Source organism: Alligator sinensis, unplaced genomic scaffold (assembly GCF_000455745.1).
Source record: "Alligator sinensis unplaced genomic scaffold, ASM45574v1 scaffold228_1, whole genome shotgun sequence".
In the NCBI taxonomy this organism is placed as follows: domain Eukaryota; kingdom Metazoa; phylum Chordata; order Crocodylia; family Alligatoridae; genus Alligator; species Alligator sinensis.
Window position 1 is genome coordinate 2338000 of NW_005842044.1, and position 23879 is coordinate 2361878.

The following is a 23879-nucleotide window of genomic DNA, read 5'->3' on the forward strand; positions in this document are numbered from 1 at the left end:
ACTACGACTATTGGTTATTTTCTCTCACCACGGCTGCCAGCGGCGTTCGTTGCTGTTTGGAATTGCTACTAACTCCCCCCGCTAAATTGCTTCATAAAAAGCCAGTGCATCCTCAGCCTGCTTATTGCTTCTCCTTCCAAAAAATCCCCTGTGCTGGCAAAACAACTCAATATAAAACAGACAGCCACAAACTCTACAGGGTCGCTACTTCAAAGCATCTTAGTTTACAACAAAAAAAAAAAAGCCAACAAAACAACACTGCAGGGCAAAAGTTGAATTACCCTTTCTCCTAGTGCAGGGAGTGGCAGGACGAAAGCGTAAAGGAAATTCCTGTAAGCAACGGCGTAGCTCTCTTTGTAAGGAAAATATGTTTTGGTTTCAAAGAGAACATCGCTGTGAACACAGAGCGTTTGGACGATTGTACTTAAGTACGGAAACCCTGTAGTCTGCTAAGACAGACACATTTTTGGCTAAGTAAGCAATATGCTTCCTAAGAGAACGACCCCGACTATATGCACTCAGCGGGTTGCATTGCCCTCTATGGAGGCATGGGACTATACTGAAGAGGGACTGGAATGGAAGTGCCAGCTCCCTGGAGTCACCCAAAAAGCATCCAGGTATCCACATGCAGATCCTAGTTGGGAGCCAGCTAAGTGCCGTTAGAAGGGATCCAACGCCAGCTGAGCCGAGCGTGGTGTTGCAGTGCTACGGGAAGGAGGAGCATTTTTCCAGCCTGCTGCTTCTACGAATGGTGAAGGAACAGTACCATTCACCAGATGTACGACAAATGGGGAACAAGGGACTCCAGCCATGCACCAGACCTACTCATTGCCATGCCCCCCACGTGGTCTTCAAAAAGATCCAAAGTGAATATTGCCTGAATTAAAAAAACCCATCACATGTCCATACAGCGACACGCAATCCTCGGCAGTGGCAGGGGGGGAGCTGCGAGCTCCCCTTTGAAGCCTTCCCTTTATGAATGGTTTCAGGTTGAGCTGCGAGCACCCATTTGAAGCCTTCCCTTTATGAATGGTTTCAGGTGACACATCAGTTAGGATGAATGCTAAACAGGGACGCTTGAAAGGATGGCACTGAGCTTGGCTGCAGACAGACTTCAGAAAAATGCAGCCTTCCCATGACTCAGGCTTCTGATCATTTTTCAGTAAGCCACTGGGATTTCTCAGCTTTTTTGCATGGAGCCCTGTCCTCGGGACCCACCTTGTTTCCTAATACTAATTTTACAGGGGTAAATGACAGGCGTCCAAAATAAAATGTATTCACACGCAACAATAGGACTAGTGCAACTACAGAAGTGGCCTAGAGTACTGGCCCAATAATAGAGAGGGGGGTAAGTTTAAAGGGTAGAAAACCAGGCAACTGAGCATGATCCAGCAAGAATGAAAATCAAAATACACGTGCACATACCCTGTCCTCTCCATGATGCTAATTCTGCTCTGCCTTTTGCAAATTGCTGCGCAAAGACCTTTCTGGCAGACTCCAAAGTGTCCAAGAGCATATATTTTTGTGAGTGTGAGCAGATGCCAAAACAGCTAAAGCCTGTTGAAAGATCTTTGCTTTGCAAACATCTCTACAAATGTGATCAGTCCATAAAGAGCACCAGCACCTGGAGTCCTCAAGGGCGGGGGGGGTGGGGGGGGAAATGTATGCCCAGTGATTTACAGTTTAATTAGCACTAAAATGAATGTCTAAAAAATAAAATTTCCATCTGAGTTGGGGCAACAGAGAGACAGGGCAGGGACTGGGCTAAAATCAGTGCAGATCCTCGTTTAAAATCAGTGTCACACCTATTTTGGTTCATTTGGTTTGTCTGCTGGTGCCTAGGTCTTCCAAGAACGTCACCTTGGCAGGCCAGCCAGCGCGGCTCGTTGCGGTTCAACAAGCCCGACTTGGAGGCCTGTAGCTATGCAGCAGTGTGTAATCCCAGTCCCTTGGGAGGCAGACACATACGGTTGGCAACGTTAGGAATTGTTTCCATTACATCAGCAGATGCACTCGCAGTATCTGTGACGAAGAAATTAAATTGCTAATCTTAAATTATAAAAAAAAAACAAACCCCAAAACCCCTCAAAAATAAAGATACTAAATAACAGTGACCAGAACTGAAGTTGAGCCCTCAGTCTCACATGCACACACACACAAACACACACACAAACACAGAATCTGATGAGATTCACTGTTAGTGAATGAGCTGCAGTCTCTGGAGGCGACCAGCAGAAACTCCTCGTCCTGGACTAAAATCGTACCACGTACTCTTCTCCAACGTGTTGCCTGGCTTGGGGGTGGTGATGGGGGAGAAGAAGAGGGGACAGGCAGAGCGAGTGGCGGGGCCTCAGGGACACAGCAGCTCTGCCAAGGTGCTCTAGGTTTCATCGAAGAAGCATCAGACGCCTTTTCTTTTGTGTCGTTCTCAAACGGCATTGTGTGTTTTCTCAAGCCGAGTGTCCGTGCTGGCCTTGTTTAAGACTCTTGTGGAACCACTTCCATCAGCTTCTGGCACAGGACTGTCGTGGAAACTGGAAGGGAGGAAACACAGACTGGTTTAGACCCAGGCACTACATTGTGCGTATTGCAGCTTGGAAACCCGGTCCCGCGTTTCATATTCTTCAGCTCCAAAAGGCGTGCCCTGCCGGCCAGCCTGTCTCTGGAGGACTCAATCCAAATACTATAATATATAGCTTGACAACAAAACAAAGCTTAGTGCCCGCACTAGTCTGTTCACATACACACCTTCTATCTGCAACAGCTGGAGTATAGTGAACAGAGCAGTGCCTCCACTGACAGACCAGGTGACATGTATTTTAACTTTTAACCTCATAGCGATGGCAATTATCAGGCAACTACCATGCATATGTCATCCAGCACACATGGGCATAGCTCAGCCCTAGATTTCTGAACAGTTTGCAGCCAGTACTGAGTCAGATAAAATCACAGGAACTGGCAGACACGTTGTGAGCTGATATTTTTGCTTCCTCTTCTGAAAAAACCTGCTCCTGCAGATGCATGCATTTCGCTTAAAACGCAGCCGCGCTGGCCTTGTCACCAGCGTCTAGTGTAAGAGCGAATCCAGATGTACAGACCACGTTTGCGTGCAACCTCGTGACATCAAACCAGGGTGCTGCGGGCACAATCGAGGGGAAGGGACTTCATCAGGAAGCATTTCATTGACAAACTTGCAAAGGGCGGTTTGTAAGCTGAGAGACTTTAACTGTGAGTTACCCTGACAATACTCTTTGTGTTTCAAAGAGATGTGGACCCCTTGCTACTACACCGAGTCTTTTCGTTACCCGAGGCAGTCGTGTCAGATCAAATTAACGTGGATTTTAACACACGCAGACTAGCAGAGCCAGAATCATTTTAGAAGGATGCAAGCAAATTATCTACCATGTATTAATACATATATAGACACACAGCTTGTGTGTTTCTAATTAGACATTTGTAGCATTCTCATCCTGTGTCCTAGAATAATTTCGATATTCTCTAATAGAAAGCTGGAGGTGGTAGAACATAATTAATATGCTAATTTGCAAAGCAGTCACTGTATAAATGGCTTTTCCAGGAACTGAGCCTGATATTTAGAATTTAAAAAAAAAAAAAAAAAAGCATATTAAAGTGCTGTGCACTGTTAAAAGGTCCTATTCTTGCTCAAAAGGTTGGGCATTTCAGCTCGTCTGCTTTTCCAGGTCAACCCCTTGTATCAGAGCTGGGAGACAGATGGTAGAGCTTAGTTACTTGGACAACACGGCTTGGATGTATAAACAGAGCCTGACTTTCTTCAATCAGTTGTTCACACAAAGATCATGTGGTGCCAAGCTCAGTGCTATCACAGCCCCTCAAAATATGCCATCGTGCACAGACATCTCTGTAACACGGATACCCTAAAAGCAACCCTCACAAGAGAAACCTTCCAGGATGCTTCGCTTCTCCTTTAGCTGCTGCCATGCTATCGTAGCAAGGAGGGCTCTGCTCCCACTGCCCGTGATGCTTATGACCCATCAGGACTCATCGTGCTCTCTGCCCAGTCAGAAATAGGCTGATTGCACCCAGATTTTTACAGCGTTACTTCATCTCTCTTCCTGCTTTGCTGGCATGCTGTTTTCCTCTGCTAAGAAAGAGTTTGCACTTCAGCTCTTGCAAAGGATTTCTCTTTCCATACATTTCCTGTTTGCTGGGAGAAAAACCCTTTGTATTTGCTCTGTGATTTGCAGTGACAAAGGGTGGCAGATCATTTTGGTCAGCTTGTCTACTGAGCACTCAGCTCGCTCCAACTGCACTGAGCAACAGAAATCCACAAAAGCTAGTCCCGCAGAACCCTTTGCAATGCAAATTGTGGCCAGCGCCGCTTGCTTCTGCAGGTTCGAGGGGAAATAAAATATCACAAGGCTTGGAGCGAAAGCCGCAGCAGCATCCTACGTTCTCTGGCCGGATACTCACAGATGCCTTGCAGGATCCACTTGGGTTTGTTCTTCCACCAGACCCCGAAGTAGTAAACAGGGAGCCCGCTGAGGATGATGACGAAACCAGTCGCACATTCCACCGGCGTCATCCAGAAGGAGACCACGATGAGGAACAAGCAGGCCAGGATGAAGAAAATGGGCAGTAACACATTAACCTGGGCAAAGAAACCATGAAAAAGGCAGGGAGTTAGTCAAAACTGGTAAGAAACAGAGAGGCCAGCTACTTGCCAGGGCAGTTGATCAAACCAGTTTTGTCCTAGAAGGGGACCCCACGACAGCTCTTTGCTAAAGACACCGGGCTGCCCACGGCGTTGAGTGAGAGGGCTGTGAGGTTTCAATTTCCATCAGGACGTTTGGCATTTACCTGTTGCTTTTTATCAACCCTGGGGAGTTAAGGAAGGGTCCTCCTATCTTAAAAACAGCTAAAAAGGACACAGGAGGACTAAGTGACTTCTCCAAATCCACACAGCAAGTCCTCAGCGGCCCCAAGACTCTCAGCTCCAGGTCACTCCAGGCCAGAGCATCAGATCCATCGTCCCAAACGTAGCACTGTCACCCATGCACACTTAGGCCATTAATTCAGACTTTTTGGTACTCTTAAAACTAGGGGATTCAACTACGTTGCTTTTAGCAGGGACGGCACTTCTGACAGCGGTCTGGCTCTTTTGGAGAAGTGATACCCTGGGAAGGCTGCAGTGTAGGTCCGTAATATTTTTTCCCTTCGGGCTGCGTCACTTGTTGCTGGAGCGTGCTCTCTGGCTCGTAATGGGGCGTACAAGTCTTTAAGGAGAGCTGACGGATTGCAGCGCTCGACGTGGACTTGGCCTCCCACCAACAGAGTGTTTCCAGGGCAGCCAGGGACAAACAGAATAAAGCTGCCTTCGTTATTTCCTAAAATGAGTATATTTAAAGTGAATTCCTTACTGGTGCAAAGTATATGATTGAGAGTCACAGAGACTGAAGTCCTCTACTAATAATACCCAGAGCTGCTACGGCAGGGTGAGATTCCTTATTCAAGGGCCTGCCAACCTCCGATGCTGAAGTTATGTCCACAACCAAAATCAGCTCTCAGGCTCCTTGCCAGACAGGGAGCCAGTTCCCATTAGCGGAGGAGTTTTGGGCACAGACACCTGCCTAACAGGTATTTAACCAACAGCAGAGAGTCATTTGGCAGAGGTCTCCTTCTGTTCATTTGCATTTAAGCTTTGTCTACTACAGAGTTGCACCCACCTGGCTTGTTCGGGTGGCAAAGTAGCACCCTTTCCTCTCCTCCCTACACCGGTTCTCTCCCCCTTATTTTGTTCATGTAAGAGAGCCTCTCCCCAGAAGCCTTTAACCCCCATCATTTTCTTCACCATTAGACTTGCATCCTGGAAAGCCGGGGCACAGAAGGAATAGCAAGGCTTCCCGCTCCACCATCCTCACCTTAATGGGCCTCTCCAGCTCTGGCCTTTTATAGCGGAGCCACATCATGCCGATGATTGCCAGAGCCACGCAGAGCCAGTTGAAGAAGCTAAAGAAGTTGATGACGGAGAAGATATCCTTGGAGAAGGCATACATCAGGGTCATAATACACTGCAACCAGAAACAAAAGGCATGAGCCAAGGGACAAGCGGGCAGAGAACACCACACGCTGCCAAAGGGTAACTATCCGCCCTCCAGAAACAGCAAAGGAAATGCAGGCACGCTCCGTGGAGGTGCCTGAACTTTTACTAACCTACTCCACAGAATTATTTCAAAACGAAACCTGCTATCCAAGGACATGTTATGGTAACAAGAGACATATCCACTGCAGCGAGAAAGGAGGGGAGGTGGCAAGGAAAGTGAATCCAAGGCAATGGAAGAGCCAGGCAAGGAAGGGACGATGCATGATTGCACCCTACAGCTCTGCTAGAGGCACCTCTGTCCTCATCTAAGTCACTGCCTGCTGTTCCTGGCGAAGTCCTTTCCATACAGCTCAACCAAAGCATTGCAATCCTCACACTCAAGCCTATCCACGCCAGTCCCCTTGTACTTCTGCTACACTACTATAACTTATTTTGTGGGTCTTCCCACAAGGGTCCTGGGAAGCAGTGACTCCGAAGAGGACCTGAAGTTCACAGTGGACAACCAGCTGCACATAAACTCCCAGTGTGATATCGTAGCCATAAGGGCCAAAGCAATCCTTGGATGTAAAAACAGAGGCATCTGGCTTAGGAGTAGAGAAGCAATATCACCCTTGTGCTTGGCACTGGTGTGACTACTACTAGAAAAATGTGCCAAGTTCTGTTGTCCATAATTCAAGAAGGAGGTTGACAAATGGGAGAGTATTCAGAGAAGAACCAGACTGGAAAATATGCCTCACAGGATACATCCAAATTGCAATGAGGGATGTCATAGCTGCAAGCATTTGCTCGCTTGTTTTAGTCTAGCTAGCTCAGTAAAGACATGGCTGCCCATGAAGGCGATCCATCTTGGGAACAATTCACCAAGGGATATATTGGATCCTTGGAGTTAATTTGTTATGCGATCAGGTCTAAAAGCCCACACGACACTTACTGTGAAGACGAGAGAAGGCACTGGAGTGAGGAGCCTGGGATGGATCATGGACAGGACGGAGGGCAGGTGGCCCTCCCGGGATCCCACGAAGAACAGCCTGAAGGCAAAAAAGCGGTTACTCTTACAGCCACCCCCAGAAGCTGTCTGGGATCACTCGTTCAATCCAGCATTGCAAACAGGACTTGACAGGCCTGGCTTTTGGGTCCTGGGTAAGACCTTAAAAAATAACCACTCTCGCTCGCTGGACCCTTCCCATTGTGCCCGTCTATGGCTGCGCTTCTAAGGGCAGCTCCAGACCAAGGGTGAGCACCGGAAAAGGAAACCCGCACACAACCTACCGTGAAGAAGTAAAGAGGGATCCATTGACAGATCCAAAACACGACAAGCCGACGAAGACAGGTATGATCCAGGACATCATACCGAGGTGATAGTTTCCGAAGTCCTAGGAGGAAGCAACAAGAAAGCCATTCTGTCACCTCTGAGCACTTGCAGCTGTCAGCACGGTTTTAAAAACCAGGACTGTATCACTGACTAACTAGGCACAGATTACTGTGCCTGTACCATCCTCAGCATAAACTCAAGAGAAGATTGCTGCTTACTAAACCACAAACACCAATATATATCGGACGGAAGGGTTCCTCTCCAATTGGCCCGGTTGTGCTAAGCTAGTGAGACTACCCAAGGCTGCATTTTCTCCAGGATTTCTCTTGGCACTGGGATTTTAATGACTACAATAGTACTTACTAGAAAAAAAAATGGGAAGAACGAATAAGAAAGAACTGAGCAAGAATAGCCTGATTTAATATTGACGTAGCAACCTTTTCCCATGCTCAGTTAAGCTGTTGGCAGCACCTCCGAATATTCATGCCGTTTTATTAAACGCTCGCCTTTTCTTTCCTCTGTGATGACTCCAGCTCAGTACCTTTTGGGAAAACTCTTCCCACCCCCAAAACCTTTCTTTATTGCCTATCAAAAAATCACGTTTTTGCAAGCAGCCACGCTTACAGTGCTGAATGAATCAGGAGATGCAGCTCGAGATTACAAGGCTGGGGCAGCCGGTGTAGGAAAACAGATGGGTGCGTTCTGGATGTGCTTTATCTTACCACAGCCACGGCTTCCGACGTCAGCATTTGCTCTGTCGACAGCGTAGTGAAGTAAGCCAAGTTTGTCAATACGTAAACCAGGGTGACTACAGGCAGTGAAATGATGATGGCCAATGGCAGGTTTCTGGGAGGAAAGTGAAAATCATAATAATGGATTAGGATCCAGAGCTCTGTAGCTCAGAAAGACATATATTTCAAGGGACAGTGTGTGCTAGGGACGGAAACTGCTGTTGCAAAGGTCAGCTTTTCTGAACAGATTTTAGACGAGCTTCAAAAAGCGCCGCAAGTTCTTCTGCTTTTCTTTGCCGAGCGCCCAGCTTCCAATCTTGATTTTGCTCTCCATGGAGGAGTAGAAAACATCAAAATAAAACATGATCCCACCCGAGTGGCAAGGAGGCAGAGCTGGGAGCGGTGGGAAATGGGGCTCGGCGGGAGGAAGGTTGTGCAAAGGACAGCGAATTGCTGAGCAAGCAGTGCTCAGGTTTACTGCAAAGACCCGGGCATGCGTGGCTGAGCAAGCAATGCTCAGGTTTACTGCAAAGACCCGGGCATGCCTCATGCCAGCTCGCCACGTTAAAACTTGCACAGTCTCCTGGTGTGAGAATAAGCACTTGTGTGCTGGTGGCTGTTGAGAAGGGAGACAGAAAGATTAGGGGTTTCGCTGGCAGTCAGCACGTTAAGACCAAAGAGCTCGCTGTAGCCCCTGGGAAATACACTTGGAGGCAACCAGAATACAGCCACAAAGAGGCTTGTGTAGAGGCTCTTTTGCCCTTTCTGAGAAATTAACTCAGTTTACACACAATAATTAAAAAAGGAAACCCTTCCTAATGCGGCATATAATCGGGCTGTGCAGCTCAAAGCCACAGGAAGTCAAATGCTGTGACTGCACTTGGAAAAGGAGGGGATCGCTACAGCCGGCAAATACCTTTTCAACTATGCACGCCAAGGAAAGGGTAATCAAATCTGGTCGTTGCAGGGGTCAAGCAGGAATTGGCCCCCTATGTAACCGAACCCACAGCCAGGATCTGGGTTTTGCCAAAAAATTTCCCGTGTGGTATAGTCAGCCTCATACACTCTTGGGGTAAGCAAAATAGGGACAGAAAGGCCCGTTGCTTTGGTTGTGGGGGGGGCGGCTGTTTAGGTCAGAAATAAAATAGCATCGCCCTGGGAGTCCCCCTGGATATTTTGTGGCACGTAGTTCATGAAACTGCAAGAAAAGACCAAAAGGAAGTGGAAGACCTTTCCTCCGCCCCCCAGTAAGTCGCAGTGGGCAGGTGCTGGGCTGCCACGGTGGGGAACTGGGACTTTCCACTGTGGCTCACCACAGGGCTGCTGCACTGACTTGCATTTTTACTCCCTTCTTGTCCTCCTTCCACAAGCAAAAAACAAATCTCATCATCTATCAGGCTTTGCCCATGGCCAAGATCTCATTTTTTTCTTCAAGTGAAATCTTGTTCCTGGGGCTGGTTAGTCACGTATTTTTTTCTGCATGCAAAAGGCAGCTTCACACCAATGGAAGGAAGCGATCTTTCAAGGTCGACCGTGGGTAAGTTTTCATCCCTAACTGAGCAGTCACCACGGGGCATGCATACCTGTAGGGGTTTATCATCTCCTCAGTGACAAAATTCAAGTAATTCCTGCAATTAAAAAAAAAAAGACGAGATTAATTCTGGTTGCAGCACATGATAACAATGAATCCAACAGCCCACCCCTAAACTCTGTGTATATGCAGGTGGAGATGCCCGTACTAATCAAAGGGCTCTGGAGCACCTAAGGAGGGCATCCTGCATCTCAGCGCATCAGCACGGAGGTCTGAGACCCGAAACACAGGTGTTTCCCGTCAGTCCGGCATGCAACACAGCTGGCTTGCTTGCAATATGCTGGATCTGCGCGTGTCGGGACAGCTAGCAGTGCTGCTATACTGACAAGAAGACGACGACTGCACTAGATCTCTGCATTGCATGTGAGAGCAACAAGAAATGAATAAAGAAGCCACTAAAACAGGGGGTCTCAGCTGGGGTACCACAAGACTCAGGGGGGGCTGGGATAGAAAAGTGCATCTCTTGGTTTTCCTTGTACTCCCTCTCCACACAGCTTGGGCATTTCTCCAGGGAGCCCCTACACTTACTCCCTGTTTTAAATACTCTAACAAACAGTGCTTCCTTGTATGTGCACGTACCGCTCCCCTGCAGGCTAAGACCCCAGTGTGACTGCCACCAGACAAAAGGACGTGATGCCACTGTCCTCTTGGGGACAAGGTGCCCTCAACCACAAACTCTTATCAGGAGCCAGAGACAAGGACTGGCGCTGCACTGTGACGGCAGCAAGAAATCAGCCTGCATCTTACCAGCCTCCGTAGGCAAAGAGGCCGCTGTACAAAGCCAAAACGATGTTCCCCACATCTACTTTGGTGCCTTCGAAGGAGTGCTCAGGTCTCAGGCTGGACACGTTACCTACAGAGGACAACAAAGAAAAAGGGGACAAAAATTGCAGGGTGTAAGAGCTGGCCATACTAAATTGCACAGGCCTTCCCAGGCTGCAATGGCTAAGCGTTGAAGGCATGGTCCCCCAAAACCCTTGAGCTGAAGCTGTTGGAGAACACCTGTTGTGTTGGGGCCTGGGCGGTCGTGTTAGGGACAGCGTGCACAGGTTTCCATAGGGTTGTTGCCTGCGACAAAGCAAGCTAGAGAGAGGATTCAGGCTCAAACCCCGCTAAGATAAGTTAGCTGATTGAAGCTGGATTTCTCCCTTCCCCACGGTGTTGGCTCCCCCGGTAGCAGAGAGAGTCTCCTGGCCACCTCTCCAAGCACAGCCCTTTGGAGCCCTTCTCGCACACCAGTGTTGTTCCGACACCGTCCTTGCACCAACGAGTGTTTTTTCTTGATAAAAGCCGCGGATTTCCTCCAGTTCCCCCAGCAAGCCGATCGAGCAGAATGGTGGGAAGGGAAGTCGCGTACTTTGGGGTCTGAATATTCGAGGTTCCTGTTATTTGTCTGCTTTTGAAAGAAACGGGAGACTCGATTGTACGCCTGCTAAGATCTCTTCCAACAGAGCCACGGCGTTTATTTATGTTGCTTTCAAGCCCTGCTGCCGTTTTGTTTCGTGCTTTTTGATCTCGGGCCTGACTCCAGACCTGGGGTGAGGGAAGCCGCATGCCTTCAATGCAACAAGTGCTCTCCTTTGTGAGGAAGAAAGGGGGGAGCCCTGCAGGATTTGGGAAGGCACGTTAGCATCTGACTCGACCCGTTGCCTCCCATGTGATTCTTCTTAGGGCACGGATCTGCACTAATCGCACAGGCAACCGTATCACATGGCAATCAGCAGTGCTCGGGGTTGAACCCTCCAGACACCGCAGACCACATTCATCTCTGGGAAGAAAGGGTATTTCTGTGAAAAGTCTACCTTCTTTGGACTGCAAAATTGCAGCTGCCTTGCAGTGCCCAGCTGTTACCAGCACCACGGTTACAGAGGCAGGATAAAGGAGGACCACGGGATGCGAACCGAAGTGACAGAGGGGTTGCTGGGCTCAGCCACTTCTGCATCCAGCAAATGCTATTGCTGAGAAAGGAAGGCTTTTCCCTCTGGTGCAATGGCTCTGCATTTTCTTCCCGGGGTGGGCTGTGCTCCAAGTCAGTGCCAGCACCAGCTGCCCAGCCACATGCCCTCTAATGATGAGAAAACACATACTTGCCCCCTCGGCCCGACCCCACGCTTGTCTCCTTCCCCTTACGTCTCTGCCCTGCTCCCACTTCTCTTTCATCTCCACCGACAATTTAGCCAATTATACCCTGGCGCGTGCACTGAGTGCTCCTTTGGTCTCGCCGCGTGATGGCTGCACTACCTGAGCCTGCTCTTGCTAAGGCGCTTGGTCTAATCTCTTCCACCCCTGCGGCATATTATTCACAGCTGGCAACACGGTCTGGATACACAGCAGCAGAAAGAGCACAGGCTCTCCCCACCTGCCACCCTCGTGACAAAGAAACTGGGTGTTGAGAAGACCTCGGCAGGCTCTCCGGCATTTCTTCACGGGGATACCAGATTGCTAAGCACTGTCCCCCCAAGTTTCACCCTGCTCTCTCCCAACTTGGACAAGTCACGGCTCGAATGTTGAGTTGTACAATCTTCACACCGCGCTGAAAACCTCCAAAGACAACACATAAAGTGCTGGGCAGTTCTTACTACCGCTTGAAGTCATTCCCTAATACATCTTGAAGTCATGTCCGTATAGAGTCTATAGTAGAAAGAAGGTATGGATTTGTAATGGCGAGCGTGACCATTGGGACAAGATACCAAGAGATGTGGGGGCATCCTCCAGCTTTTGAAGGCTTTAAAATCAGCCGGAAGCTATGGGTCTGGCAGGAATGACTGGGTGAAATGCTTTGGTCTGTGCTACAGAAAAGGTCCGACCAGTTCCTCTGACGGCTATCTGCGGTTTTAGTTGCGTGCTGTCCTTATCCCAACTTGTTTTTCTGACGGGCGCAGCAAGCCAAATCACTTGGAAAGGGCTGAACGTTGGCTAAGGAGGCTCGAGTAATGTGGCTGTGCGCCCAATGTCTGCCTACTCAGGACCGCTGCCAGCCAAGCAAAGTCCTTCCTTGGGTAAGGCATGTATTTGCATGTGTTGCTTGCACACATAGCAACAAGACCGCTAAGCCCAGAGAGCATCAAATGATGACCTATTCGAAGGCTGGGGTTTTGATTTTTTGGGTTTTTTTGGTTTTTTTTTTTTTACACATCATACTCTTGCCCAGACCCTAGCTCATTTCCTATGGAGGGGCTGCTATACTTGTAACAGAGCCCTTAAGAAGAAAAATTTTCTCTCTCTTTTTATTTTTATTTTTTTAACACTCTGTGAGTCTTGCTCTGCTTTTTCCCCCTCTAACAGCTGCTGTTCCCGAGGACAAGCAGAGCTACCCCTCTCACACCGACGGCCAGGGGACCAGGTACGTGCAGACCCCAGCCTGAAATCCATGCTCCCCAATGCAGGAAGCATCCCTGCCTGGGAGCTGTGGGATGCTTTAGCTTGTGTGCAAGGGAGGGTCTGTTTAGCTCGAATCCAGATTCAGTGCCGTGCTGTGCGGCACAAACGCCTTGGCTTTGCGTCAAGAGGCCTGGCTCTTTCAATCAAACTGAAGCGAGCCAAGCTGCGGGATGCACGCCACGGAAGCTGCGCTGAAGCACAGAAAGGGAAGCGAAGCACAATGTTTCATTATTCTCAGGAGGGTGGATGAGGAGTGGTGGAGAGATAGGACATTGTAAAACCACGCAGCGCGCACAGACGCACACCCCAGCACCTGCCGGAGCACGTACAATGCGCGTGCTTTGAAGCGCCAGCGCTGGAGCATTGCCACCTGCCACTAGCACAGGAGCTGCTACTTCAGCAGCGATGGAGAGAAGGAGGGGAAAGGCTCCCGTGCGGGTACTGCCACGCTACAGGCAAGGCACATCTGTCCAGAGCTCTGAGCAGCAACATGCGTGGGGAGGGTCTTACTTTGGAAAGCTCTCTGCCTTTTCTCCCATTTCCTACAAACAGGTCTTTGCAGGCCCTCTGCTTTCCTCGCTCGGGCACCAGGAAAGTAAATGCCGTGCACGCAGCTCCGCGGCCCCTATTTTCTACCCTCTCTTTTAGTCCCTCCGATCCCACACCCAGTTCAGGATAGGACCCTTGTTCCTCCTCATCTTGCTGGAGAGGCTGCCGAGAGCAACACCAGGGCTCTCCGCTCCCTGCCCAAGGTGTGCAAACCTTGCTCTTGTGGTTCTGCGAGTCACTAAAATAAAGACCGCTTGCGTCGACTGGCGGGAAGCTCAGAAGCACGTAAAGAAAGAAACAGACTGCAACAGCGAAGGAGATGAGATCCCAAGACGGAAGCGGCCTTTGAATCCACTAAAAGCTCTGCAAATTTCAAGCCAGTCGCTTAACGTCTCTGTGCTTCTTTCTCCTCGGTTGAACAATGAGGGTAGCTATAGAGGGTCTGTTAAAAGACCAAGAGACTTGGGAATCCTCTGTTTGGGACAGAGAAGGGCAAAGTCCTACAGGGATTCCTGAACAACATGCAAAGCTTCCTATTCCCTGTGGCTTTGCTTGCCTGGGGGACCCTACACCAGTGTAATAGGGGAGGAACACATAGGGAGGGCACCCTGCAACAGAGGAATCTCCTTCTTCCTAGCCCACGGAAAACCCCTGTCCTAACAAATCTCCCGCAACAGCAGCAGACCTCAGGGAATGATGCACCCCTCAGCAATGATGTGGCAGGCAACATATTATAGAGACGTGGCAGGAAACATGTTATACACGTGGGGCATAATAACGATTCTCCTCTGACTAGCAGATCAGAGAGGTCCGAGTCATTTCTCCCACAAAGGCCAAGCTCAAGACTATATCCACTCTGTGAACATCCTTCATTTATAAGGGCTTTTAAGATGAGATTCAGGAAATGTTGTCCCATACAGAGAGGCAAAGCATCTTATAACTTTTTATCATAAGGGCTGCATGCTAAAGCCGTTGGATGTTTTGTAACTCATGAAATGGTCTAAATGTGCAGCTATGACTGCCAGGGGAAACAGTGCCCACCCCCCAATATTCCTATACAGCAGTGTTCCCATTGAACATCGCCGCGATGCAAAGCGTGCTCCATTTCCACGCACGTGCCTATCCTCCTGCACTTCAAATATACCCTGTTAACAACATTGGCTGCAAGAGCTGTTCTGTAGGCAATGATTTGGCTTTGCCCCTGCGCTCTGATGTAAACTGGTTGTTCAGCTGTACTTGGCTCCACAATTAACCAAATTAAGGTAACAAGCCCTGACATTAAGCCCTTTGGTGGCTCTGATCTGCTGCCAGGAGTCTGGTAATTTTACCGGCAACCTTCTGTCACCCGGGCTTTCCAGTAGGAGGAACTTGTAGGAGTCCATGTACTACATGTTCAGACCTTTTCTTTCTTTTCTTCTCAGATCATGTCCATTCCAGCTGTAATAATGCAGATCTGCGATGGCTAGAAGCAATTCATTGTCATCAAATACTTAGACTGTGGCTAATCAGTCATGAGATGGGGAATGCAACCATTTAAAGCAGAGGAGCTCTTCACAGTGCTCAAAGTAGGCTCGAATCAGTAAGGAGATTGAGCAAAAAGGGCGCAGTGTGTTGGACACAGGGAAAGCTCCAGGGGATCTCTGTTCAGCTCTGGCTCCGGCTCCAGAGAGATGCAGCAGCAGTCCGAGGGATGGGGTCATTTAAGACAACATGGAGGATGAAGCACTGGAGGATTTATCACAGGGAAAGCCCAAGAGGATGGTTTAAACAGGGATTGAATTGCTGTCATCACTCTGATTCCTGAGCAGCAGGCCCATTGCACTTCTGCTGCATGTCCAGCCTTGCATGCCATTCGAGTGACAGCTGCAGGAGGAGCAAACTCATCTCTTTTCCTTAAGGCCCCAGGTAAACAAGCTTGCAAACCTCAACTTGTGGTCAGAAAAACACGTGCCAGGGATTTCAGCAAGGGGCGGCCCTCTTTAGCTTTTGACTACAAGTCAGGACTCCTGGGCAACGTTCGTGGCTCCTGCTACTGATTCAGCCTCCCCCTGGGCAAGTTAGAGCTCCTCTCCATGTCTCATCGTCTCCTCCTCCTCCCCCCCTCGGGAGGAATGGGAAGCTTTGCATGTTGTTCATTAACTCATGCTCATAAAGAGCAATTATTTTTAGTCAAGACTAGAGCCATGAAGGGCATGCTGGCTGCCAGATTTCCTCCCCCTTCAGAGCATCATTACCTCCATCAGCGAGCCTGAGGCATTCAGAGGAGGATGGAGCCTGGGAAAGAACTAGCTGTCCGCTCCACCGGTGTCCTTTACGTTCCTAAACTAAGAAGGGTAGCACAGCACGCCTGTGACCTGCCCTCCCAGCCAGCTCCTCAAGCCCCGATCTAGCTATGAATCAGACCAGGACCAGCCAGAAACCCCCTTGCCTCCGGAAACCAATCTTCCTGACCGGGTCCCGACAAGAAGCCCCACCTGGGACTGCAGCCCGGACACTGCCTTCTTCATCTCCTCTGCATTTTGCTGCTACCACGGGACAATGTCCTTGTCCTGCGCAACCAGCTCTTGAGATTTGCAAGTCCTGAGCTAAGCGGTGCAGAAGCTGCGATTTAGAAATTTCAAATACAGAAGTGTCAGTACAGGGGCTGGGATGAGAGCAGGCACGCAGGTGCGTGTCTAATGCCTCCTCCAGCAGTTAGAGAAAGCAAAGGGAATGGCCCAAAATGCAAGGAGTAGAGAGAGCCTCCATGCTGCAGAGATACTTTGCAATGCTCCCTTGCCTCTCCTCGCGAGGGCAGACTAATGACAGGATGTGAACCCTGAAAAAAAACAGTCCAGTTATTTGCCAGCCTAAGTGTATTTTATCCTGGCTTTGCTTAGTACAACAGGTTTAATCCACATCCATAGAAATCAGTGGCTGAACATGGAGTCGGGCCGGGAGGGGGAAGCAACCTGACCAGGCTCCTAGACAGACTGAACAAGGGCTGTTTGAAGACCGGCCAGATTGTTTGTGCAACAGAGCCAGCGACCCTTGGGAAAGGCAAAACCCTCTATCTTTTTCCAGGACTGCAACTGCCAGAGGCCAAAAGCCTTCCCATCTCAGTAAAAAGCTATGGAGAAAAGACAAAACAAAGCTGTTGATTGCACTGATCCATTATTGGCACAGGCTGCTCCTGGAAACTATTTGTGGGGGAAGAGAGAGAGAGAAAAAAAAACACAGGGATGGAAGCAAAAAGCAAAAAAGAGGCAAATATCTAAGTCTTTACTGCTATTTGGTTGAGAGCATCAGCACTGCTAACATAGCTGTGCTTTAAAAATGAGCAGCTGAGAGGCAGGTCACAACCAGCCCACATTAGCAGTGACCCTTTGGCCAGGCAAGATAACCCGGGGGATCCCAGTGCTCCGCTTTGAGGCAGCCGCTAGGTGGTAGTGCATTTCAGAGACGAGCAAATGAGCAAACGGGCATCCTCGTCTGACCCCGCTGCGAGAAACCACTTTCCACATGCAAACAGGACAAGGCTCTGGAAAGGCATGCAGCTGGTGGCACGAGGGCTTTGCCCAGCTAGGACTTGCAAACATGTCCCAGCCAGCTGGCAGCCAAGACAGAGCACAGCGTGTCCAACACAACCCATGATGGATCTCTTCCTGCAGCGACAAGTATCTCATATCATACCCATTAGCATGTTGAGACAGACTTCTAAAGTACATCGTGCAGAGTCGACACGCACAATTGCAAACACCAATCTCACAACATAAAACGGGCACGTGAATGTGATCGTGAGAAAAAGTGCAATGCTCCTGCTGTGTTTTTGGGTAGGTGACCGTTGCGCCTGTTCACAGGCCAAAGAGCCGGGACCTATGTGTCAGTAATGCTGACTTTTGTCGCCAAGACCGTAATAACTAAGAGCTGTAAAAGAGCAGCTGGCAAAAAGAAAATGGCTGGGCAAGAAGTAATTACCATTCAATCCAAATTAGAGCGCACAAGCTGTGCAATGCGCTAACCTGCCACGGCCACCTGACCTCGGGCAATTGGCACGCACCTTCCCCAGTCACGCCTGCCTGACTGCAGGCAAAGCTTGAGTTAGAGAGCACCAAGCCCATAAAACACACCCTGTATAATTGTGCTACTGACTCTCCAGTCTGAAACGCCTGATTAAGTCTGCAGGATGCATCCCGAAGACCCTGGGTTAGAGCTGTGCTTTTCCAGACAGCTCACCCAGTCTCCCTGTTGATACCATCACCCATCTCTCACGTGTGCCATCAAGCACTGGTTGGCTAAAAGCACCCTTTCCTTTCAAATGCGGTGCTGGTAGACGGTTCTGCTATGGCATCCCAGGAGAAAGCCTCGAACCTGAGACACGCAATGGGAACAGCGTGGGCAGCAGCAAGATGAGCCGTCCTGGTGCCCCATCCAGCATGCGCCTTAGCCCTGATATGCAGGGACCTGCTCAGGAGACACAGAGATAGAGATGGAGATGGAGAGAGAAAGGGCCAGTTCCCATAGACCGGTTAGCACAGAGACGCCAGCAAGGAGATCATTACCGAGGTGTCCAGAAATGACAAATGTATGTTTAAAATAATCAAACCCCTGGCCTAGAAAGCAGGCCTGTTCAGTGTTTAGCTCAAGGAGACCAGGCTTTAGAAGGACGGAGGGGCAGCCGACTGCTGGCCTATCCCCAGTTGTTGCAACGATGCTGACGGCCTGTTGCTCTCTGAATGGCCAAGTACAATTATCTCGGATTATATTATCACCGGTCAGTGATAACACCCGTCCTGGAGCCTAATGCATGGTCAGCATCTGCCTGCAGCAGATTGTGCTTTGACATCCTTAAGGGAGCCACAGATTTTGTTCGTGACCAGCCAGGATTTCCAAACTTCCCCGTGACTTCAACAAGATCTCTCGGCTTCTCTTTAAGGAGACTCCAGAACAAACCTGTTTTCTCTGCTCTTTTCTCTTCCGCTGTTAACAAGGCTTTATTTGACTCTCATTACAGATCTGGTTTGATGGGCTTTTTACCGTACGTTCGGCTGCTCTTATCACTAGCAGAGTGGAAGGAGGAAGGAAAAGAAAGTTCTTCCTTCCCTCGAGGCTGGTTGTAATCACGGGATTTGTCACAAACAAGGCTATTTTTTTTTTCCAGCTGAGGAATTAGCAAAATGAACCTCATTAAGACAAGCAGATCAAAAGGGAACTTTCTAGCAAAAAGCAAAGGGATTCAATTAAAATGAAGATGCGCACACAGCACAGCCAAGAGGCTGCCTTGCAATGGGAGTAGACAGACAGCATTTCTCCTGCGCTTTTATGGGTCTGTTTTGTGCTGCTCTGCTTAACTTTTAAAGGGCTGGGTCTTCTTCTGAGCTTTTATTTTTAAAAACAGTCCTACATAGGAGCAGAGAATTTGCTAAATGCATTTGCTCCTCCAAATACCCTTTTATATGGAACAATGAACTGCAGTCCAGGGGGTGGAGGTCCCAATAGCGCTAGATGAATTGGCATGCATATAATTAAAAACAAGGTGTGGTATCTATTCACAGCCCTCCATAGCAAATGTCTGCAGCGAAGCCTGCCTACTCTGTCCTTAATTCACCCTGCACTTGTTCAGTGTGAACACAGAGAAACTTTTCCCCTTGCGGGGAAATATGGCCACCTATTTCTTTGTCATCGGATTTTATTGCTTTTCTTCATGTAATGAAAACACTTGACAGGAGAGAAAAGGCAGAGCCAAAAACTGAGTGGTCACTGCCAGGAAGGACGTGTTTCTCTGCCGTCTCATTAGACTCCGAGTCTGAAGAAGAGGCGATGGTAAAATTATCTTCTGCCGTTTACTGACACGGTAAATGCAAAACAGCGGCAGATAAAACTAATCATAAAAAAGTTCAATCAACTGCACTCAGATGCTAAATGAAATGTCCTGGGAACACACAAATGCTTCCACTTTCCCAGATCTGAGCCAGCCAAGTTGCTGCAAAAATACTTTCAACTTGGAGTGTATTGGTCCAACAGTCGATGCCAGCCAAAGACTGAATTAACTGGACCGGTAACATCGAGAGACCTCCTTTTGTCCAAAGAGTCTCAGGATTGGTTGAAAAGAAAACAAGGGCCCACAGAAAAAAGAAAAGAAAAGAAAAGAAAAGAAATAACCAAGAGAATGAAACTCCACGGAGGCAGGACTTGCTGTCGCCCACACATTCAAAGGTTACATGGGCTTTCGGGAAAGTTACCCGTTTTAAAGAGTCAGCACTTTTAAAAAGTAAGGTCTACTGATGGGTTATTAGCCAGTAAGAGATCCAGCAACCAAGCATCGTCCCGCCGTGTGCAACATTTGTAAACTTCCACCACAGGTGAGAAAAGGCAAAAGATAGTTCCTTGGATGTATTGCTGCTGTGGGAGGCTCTCGCAAGGACTGCCAGCTTTGGGAAGGGGCAAAACTAAGAGCGGGAGATAAAGGCAGGCACAGGAAAGGACCACGTGAATGTACAAGACTGATCGATCAGGGAGACGGCGAACTTGCATTGCAAGGTTGATGAAAGACAGCATTAAGACAACAGGATTATTCTATCCAGAACTGCAAAATAAAAGTCCAAACCAAACCAAACCAAAAGCAATACAGGGCTTTAAATTCAGTGCCTGGGGCCCAGCAGAACAGTTGGTGAGCTCAGAAAGAGTGACAGGACAGGCATGCCTGTTTTGATGCAATCCCCAGAGCCCTTGCCTTTTCACTTGGATTGCCTTCTTCTGAGACCACCCAGAGATCCCTGATCTGACTGCGGTCCCACTCGAGAGACATGGTGCGAATGCACAGGAAGACCTGGGCTCAAACGTTAAAGAATGATCGATTCCAGTGTCACTGGGCTTCCTGCACTCTCCTCAGCTGTCGTACAGGCTGGCAAGGCCTGGCAGAAGCGCAGCGTCTTCCAAACCGGAGGAGCAAGTGAAATGCCTTAGACACGCAACGTGCACGATTAATTTTGGCACATCTGGGATCTTGCAGGACCACCAAGAACTAGAAGCTCACACAACTAGCAAGTGTAATAGCTGTTGTATCACATGCCAACACGTGCTTGGAGAGGCAGACGGTAACAAATATACTGCGATATCGGCAGGTCTCCTGTTTCCACCAGAGGATAAGCAGAGTGTGTATAAATTGGCCAACTCCTGACCTGCACCATACCCTGGTGTGCACTTCAAGTGCACTTGTGCAGGTCAGTTAAGGGGAAGGCAAGAGTTTTAATCAAAATGTCTTTGCTGGAAGAAAGACGGGAGACGCCTTTCCTACGCCGGGTGAATTGTTGCGGGATATGAGTGCACGCTGCAGTACAAAAATGAGCAGGCACAGAGAGGAAGAAGACAGCAGGTCATCAGTTAGGCTTTGAAAACCAGCATCAAGTGTATGCGACTGAAGAAGACAGCATGGCTTCTGTATGCACGTGGCCTACAGGGATAATCCCTTTGGGTACACACGAGTCAATAGATTTAATCTGGATTACACCTGGGGAGCAGCAGGCAGTACCTGACTCACGCTCAGCAAAGACTCGAAGGTCTTTGTCCCGGGGGAGTAAAGCTGCTTGGAAGATACACAGCAGGATTATTCATCGAACGACGAGAAAACAGTGAACCCCGGGGCAGACGCTGCGTTTGCTGCCCTCCATTGCCATGTATTGACAAAGTTCATCAAGAAGCTGCAGAGTTTGGGGCTGGGCGGTTTCGGGGGTTGTTGTTTTTCCTCCTGGTTCTCAAGGGGCGAAAAGTTCAGCAAAGCCAACGGGGACATAAGAACAGAGGTGGGAGGTACACGTTGCAACAAAGCCTTGAACTATGTTCCTCCAGCACTGTAGGCATTCGGCTGAAAGGAAGAAAACTCTGATAAAGCAAGGAATTCTGCAGAGACAGCAGTGTCTCCCCAAGGTCAGGCAGGAATGAAAAGGAAAAGAGGGGAAAAAAAGAAAAGAAAAGAAACTGCCCCCCCCCCCCCATAAATTAGCCAGAACAAAGGCAGGCAGGACCAGCTACAAACGTTACTCATCCCCACTTCACAATAAGTGCCTGTATCGCTCCCGGAGAGAACTTCATTTTTTACAAAAGCAGGGTTTCCAAACTCTCCTCTGCTTTTTTTTTTATCTATCCATCTAAAAATAGCAAAAGCTTATTTAGGCAGGTTCGTTAGCCAAACACATTTGGGGCAATACGCTTCCCTAGGCACAAATGATTGTCAGTGGAAAGGCTTATTATAGGAGGAAAAAAACAAGGGACATTTCCTCTGTTCTCCCAAATCTTATTAAGAAAGGAAAAAGCTGGATTTTTTAAGGGAGAAAATGTTGTGGTTGCAGCAGTCGGCGTCATGTCTGGGAGCAACGATGCCAGCTTGCCCAGCCTCTCCAATCCACATACCTCAACCAAGACCTAGGCGGATCACCTCTCGAGTGAGAACATATTCAGGGTGCCCCTTTAATCCTTGGCTTTTCTGCAGAAAGTACCAATATAAGGGTGTGATTCTTAGTAGGAGTACTAGACACGACCTACGCACACAGGAAAACTCAGTCTCTGCCCTTTCACCAATTAGGCAGCTAATTTCTCCATAGGCAGTGCAATAGAAATGGGTCCTGGGGAGGAATCTGAAAGACAGGGTCGCTGTTTTACAGACAAGTCCAAAGATTAGGGTGACGGACTAGGGTGGTTATGAACATGGGGGGCAGATGCGGACACAAATACTCGTCTTCTAGGAGCTGAATGAAGATGTGGCAGCCAGCTAGGTACAGAAAGTACAAGAGTTATTATATACAAAATTTTTGGACCCTGAAACTTGGAGTGAAAGACCACGTGTCAGTCCTGGGAGATGTCCAGGAAAACAGAACTCACTTGATTTGCAACTCCCCCAAAAAGTGGGTGTACCGCGCACAAGGGCTGGAAATGCAGAGCCGGACCCTTGTGTAACAACGCTCTGCACTGCCGCGTGAATTAGAAACCCGGCTCTTTGCTGGGCCTCAGCGTGCTACAGACTCGGTGCTTTGCTCCCGGGAATCACTTCCCTTTTTGCAATGTGGATGGGAAAGCTCTCATCCCCCTCATTCCTCATCCGGTTTCCTTTCAGCAGTCAGTAGAGGGCACAGTCCGACCGGTTACAATCCCTTGCCGTGTTTACAAACAGCATTTTGGGAACAACAACAAAAAATCTTTCATCTGTGCAGGGGGGTCGGATTCGATGACCCCGAGATCTGTCCAGGCCTGTAATTCTATGAAGATCCGCAGCAGCCAGCGTACCAGCTGGGATGCCATTTCTGTCCTGTGTACCTCATGGGAGCTGGCAACGCAAGCTGGCAGAGGACTGTAGCAAACAGCTGAAATAGCTCAGATCCCAGCATAAAGCCCGCAGCTCACATTTGCCTTTGCAAGCTATATCCCGCATGCACAGCCAGTGGAGAGGGGGGAAAAACAGAAGGCATCGATTTGTTCGCCTCTGATGAACAAATGTGATTTTCCTGTTGTAATCAATATGCCCTGCTGTTAACGAAGTGGTATGCCCTGATTATACAATTTAAGGACATGCTTGTTCTCTCATGAGCTAAACACATATTTGAGCAAGGTTGGTTTCTTTGCAAGCCTTTGGGCAGTTTCAGGCATTTCCCTGTAGATGATAAGACGTCCGGGTGGGAGAGAGGAAGGGACAGAAAGCAATAGTGACCCACAGCAGGGTCTCTTCGCATACGAGCTGGAAACAAAATGACATTTGCTGCTCTTCATTCAGCAAAGTCTGCGCCTAAAACGAGCGCTGAACTTCTCACTAGCCCTTGTTTGAACCGCTAGGGTGTCCCTCACACCCCTTCCAATGTCTGTCTAGACTAAGAGAAATGTCATTAACTTTCAGATGCGCCCGTCTTTGATCGTCACGAGTCTCCCCGAGGCTCTCAAATTTCTTTCCAAATCGCATCCTCCTGAATTCATTACAGGCAGCTCTCCGTAGGCTGTGATCGAGTTATCCGATGAGAACTGGCCAAAGAGATCAAGATAAGAAGGTGGATGTCTGCTGCTTTGCAACATTATTTACGTGGCCCTTAGGTTTTGATCAAACACAACAAAGAGCTGAATTCAACCACGACTGACTTACGTGCTGCTAACACGGGTCCCAGCAATGATTTTAAAGAGGTAAAATAGGGAAGCTTGTATATAAAACACACGCACACGCTTTTATAAAAGGGACTACTGGAAATGTCACGCTAGCATACAGAGGGACACGAC

General features: G+C 48.8%; 1 protein-coding gene across 1 annotated transcript in view; it reads right to left on the minus strand.

Moving 5' to 3' along the window:
- Positions 1-1251: 1251 nt before the first annotated feature.
- Positions 1252-23879, minus strand: part of SLC7A5 (solute carrier family 7 member 5) — a 44700-nt gene continuing 22072 nt past the window's right edge. Inside the window, 8 exon segments of the mRNA XM_014519512.2 lie at positions 1252-2534; positions 4453-4630; positions 5901-6050; positions 7014-7110; positions 7352-7455; positions 8117-8240; positions 9709-9753; positions 10464-10569. Coding sequence (XP_014374998.2) covers positions 2479-2534; positions 4453-4630; positions 5901-6050; positions 7014-7110; positions 7352-7455; positions 8117-8240; positions 9709-9753; positions 10464-10569 — 860 coding nt within the window. The 3' untranslated portion in view covers positions 1252-2478.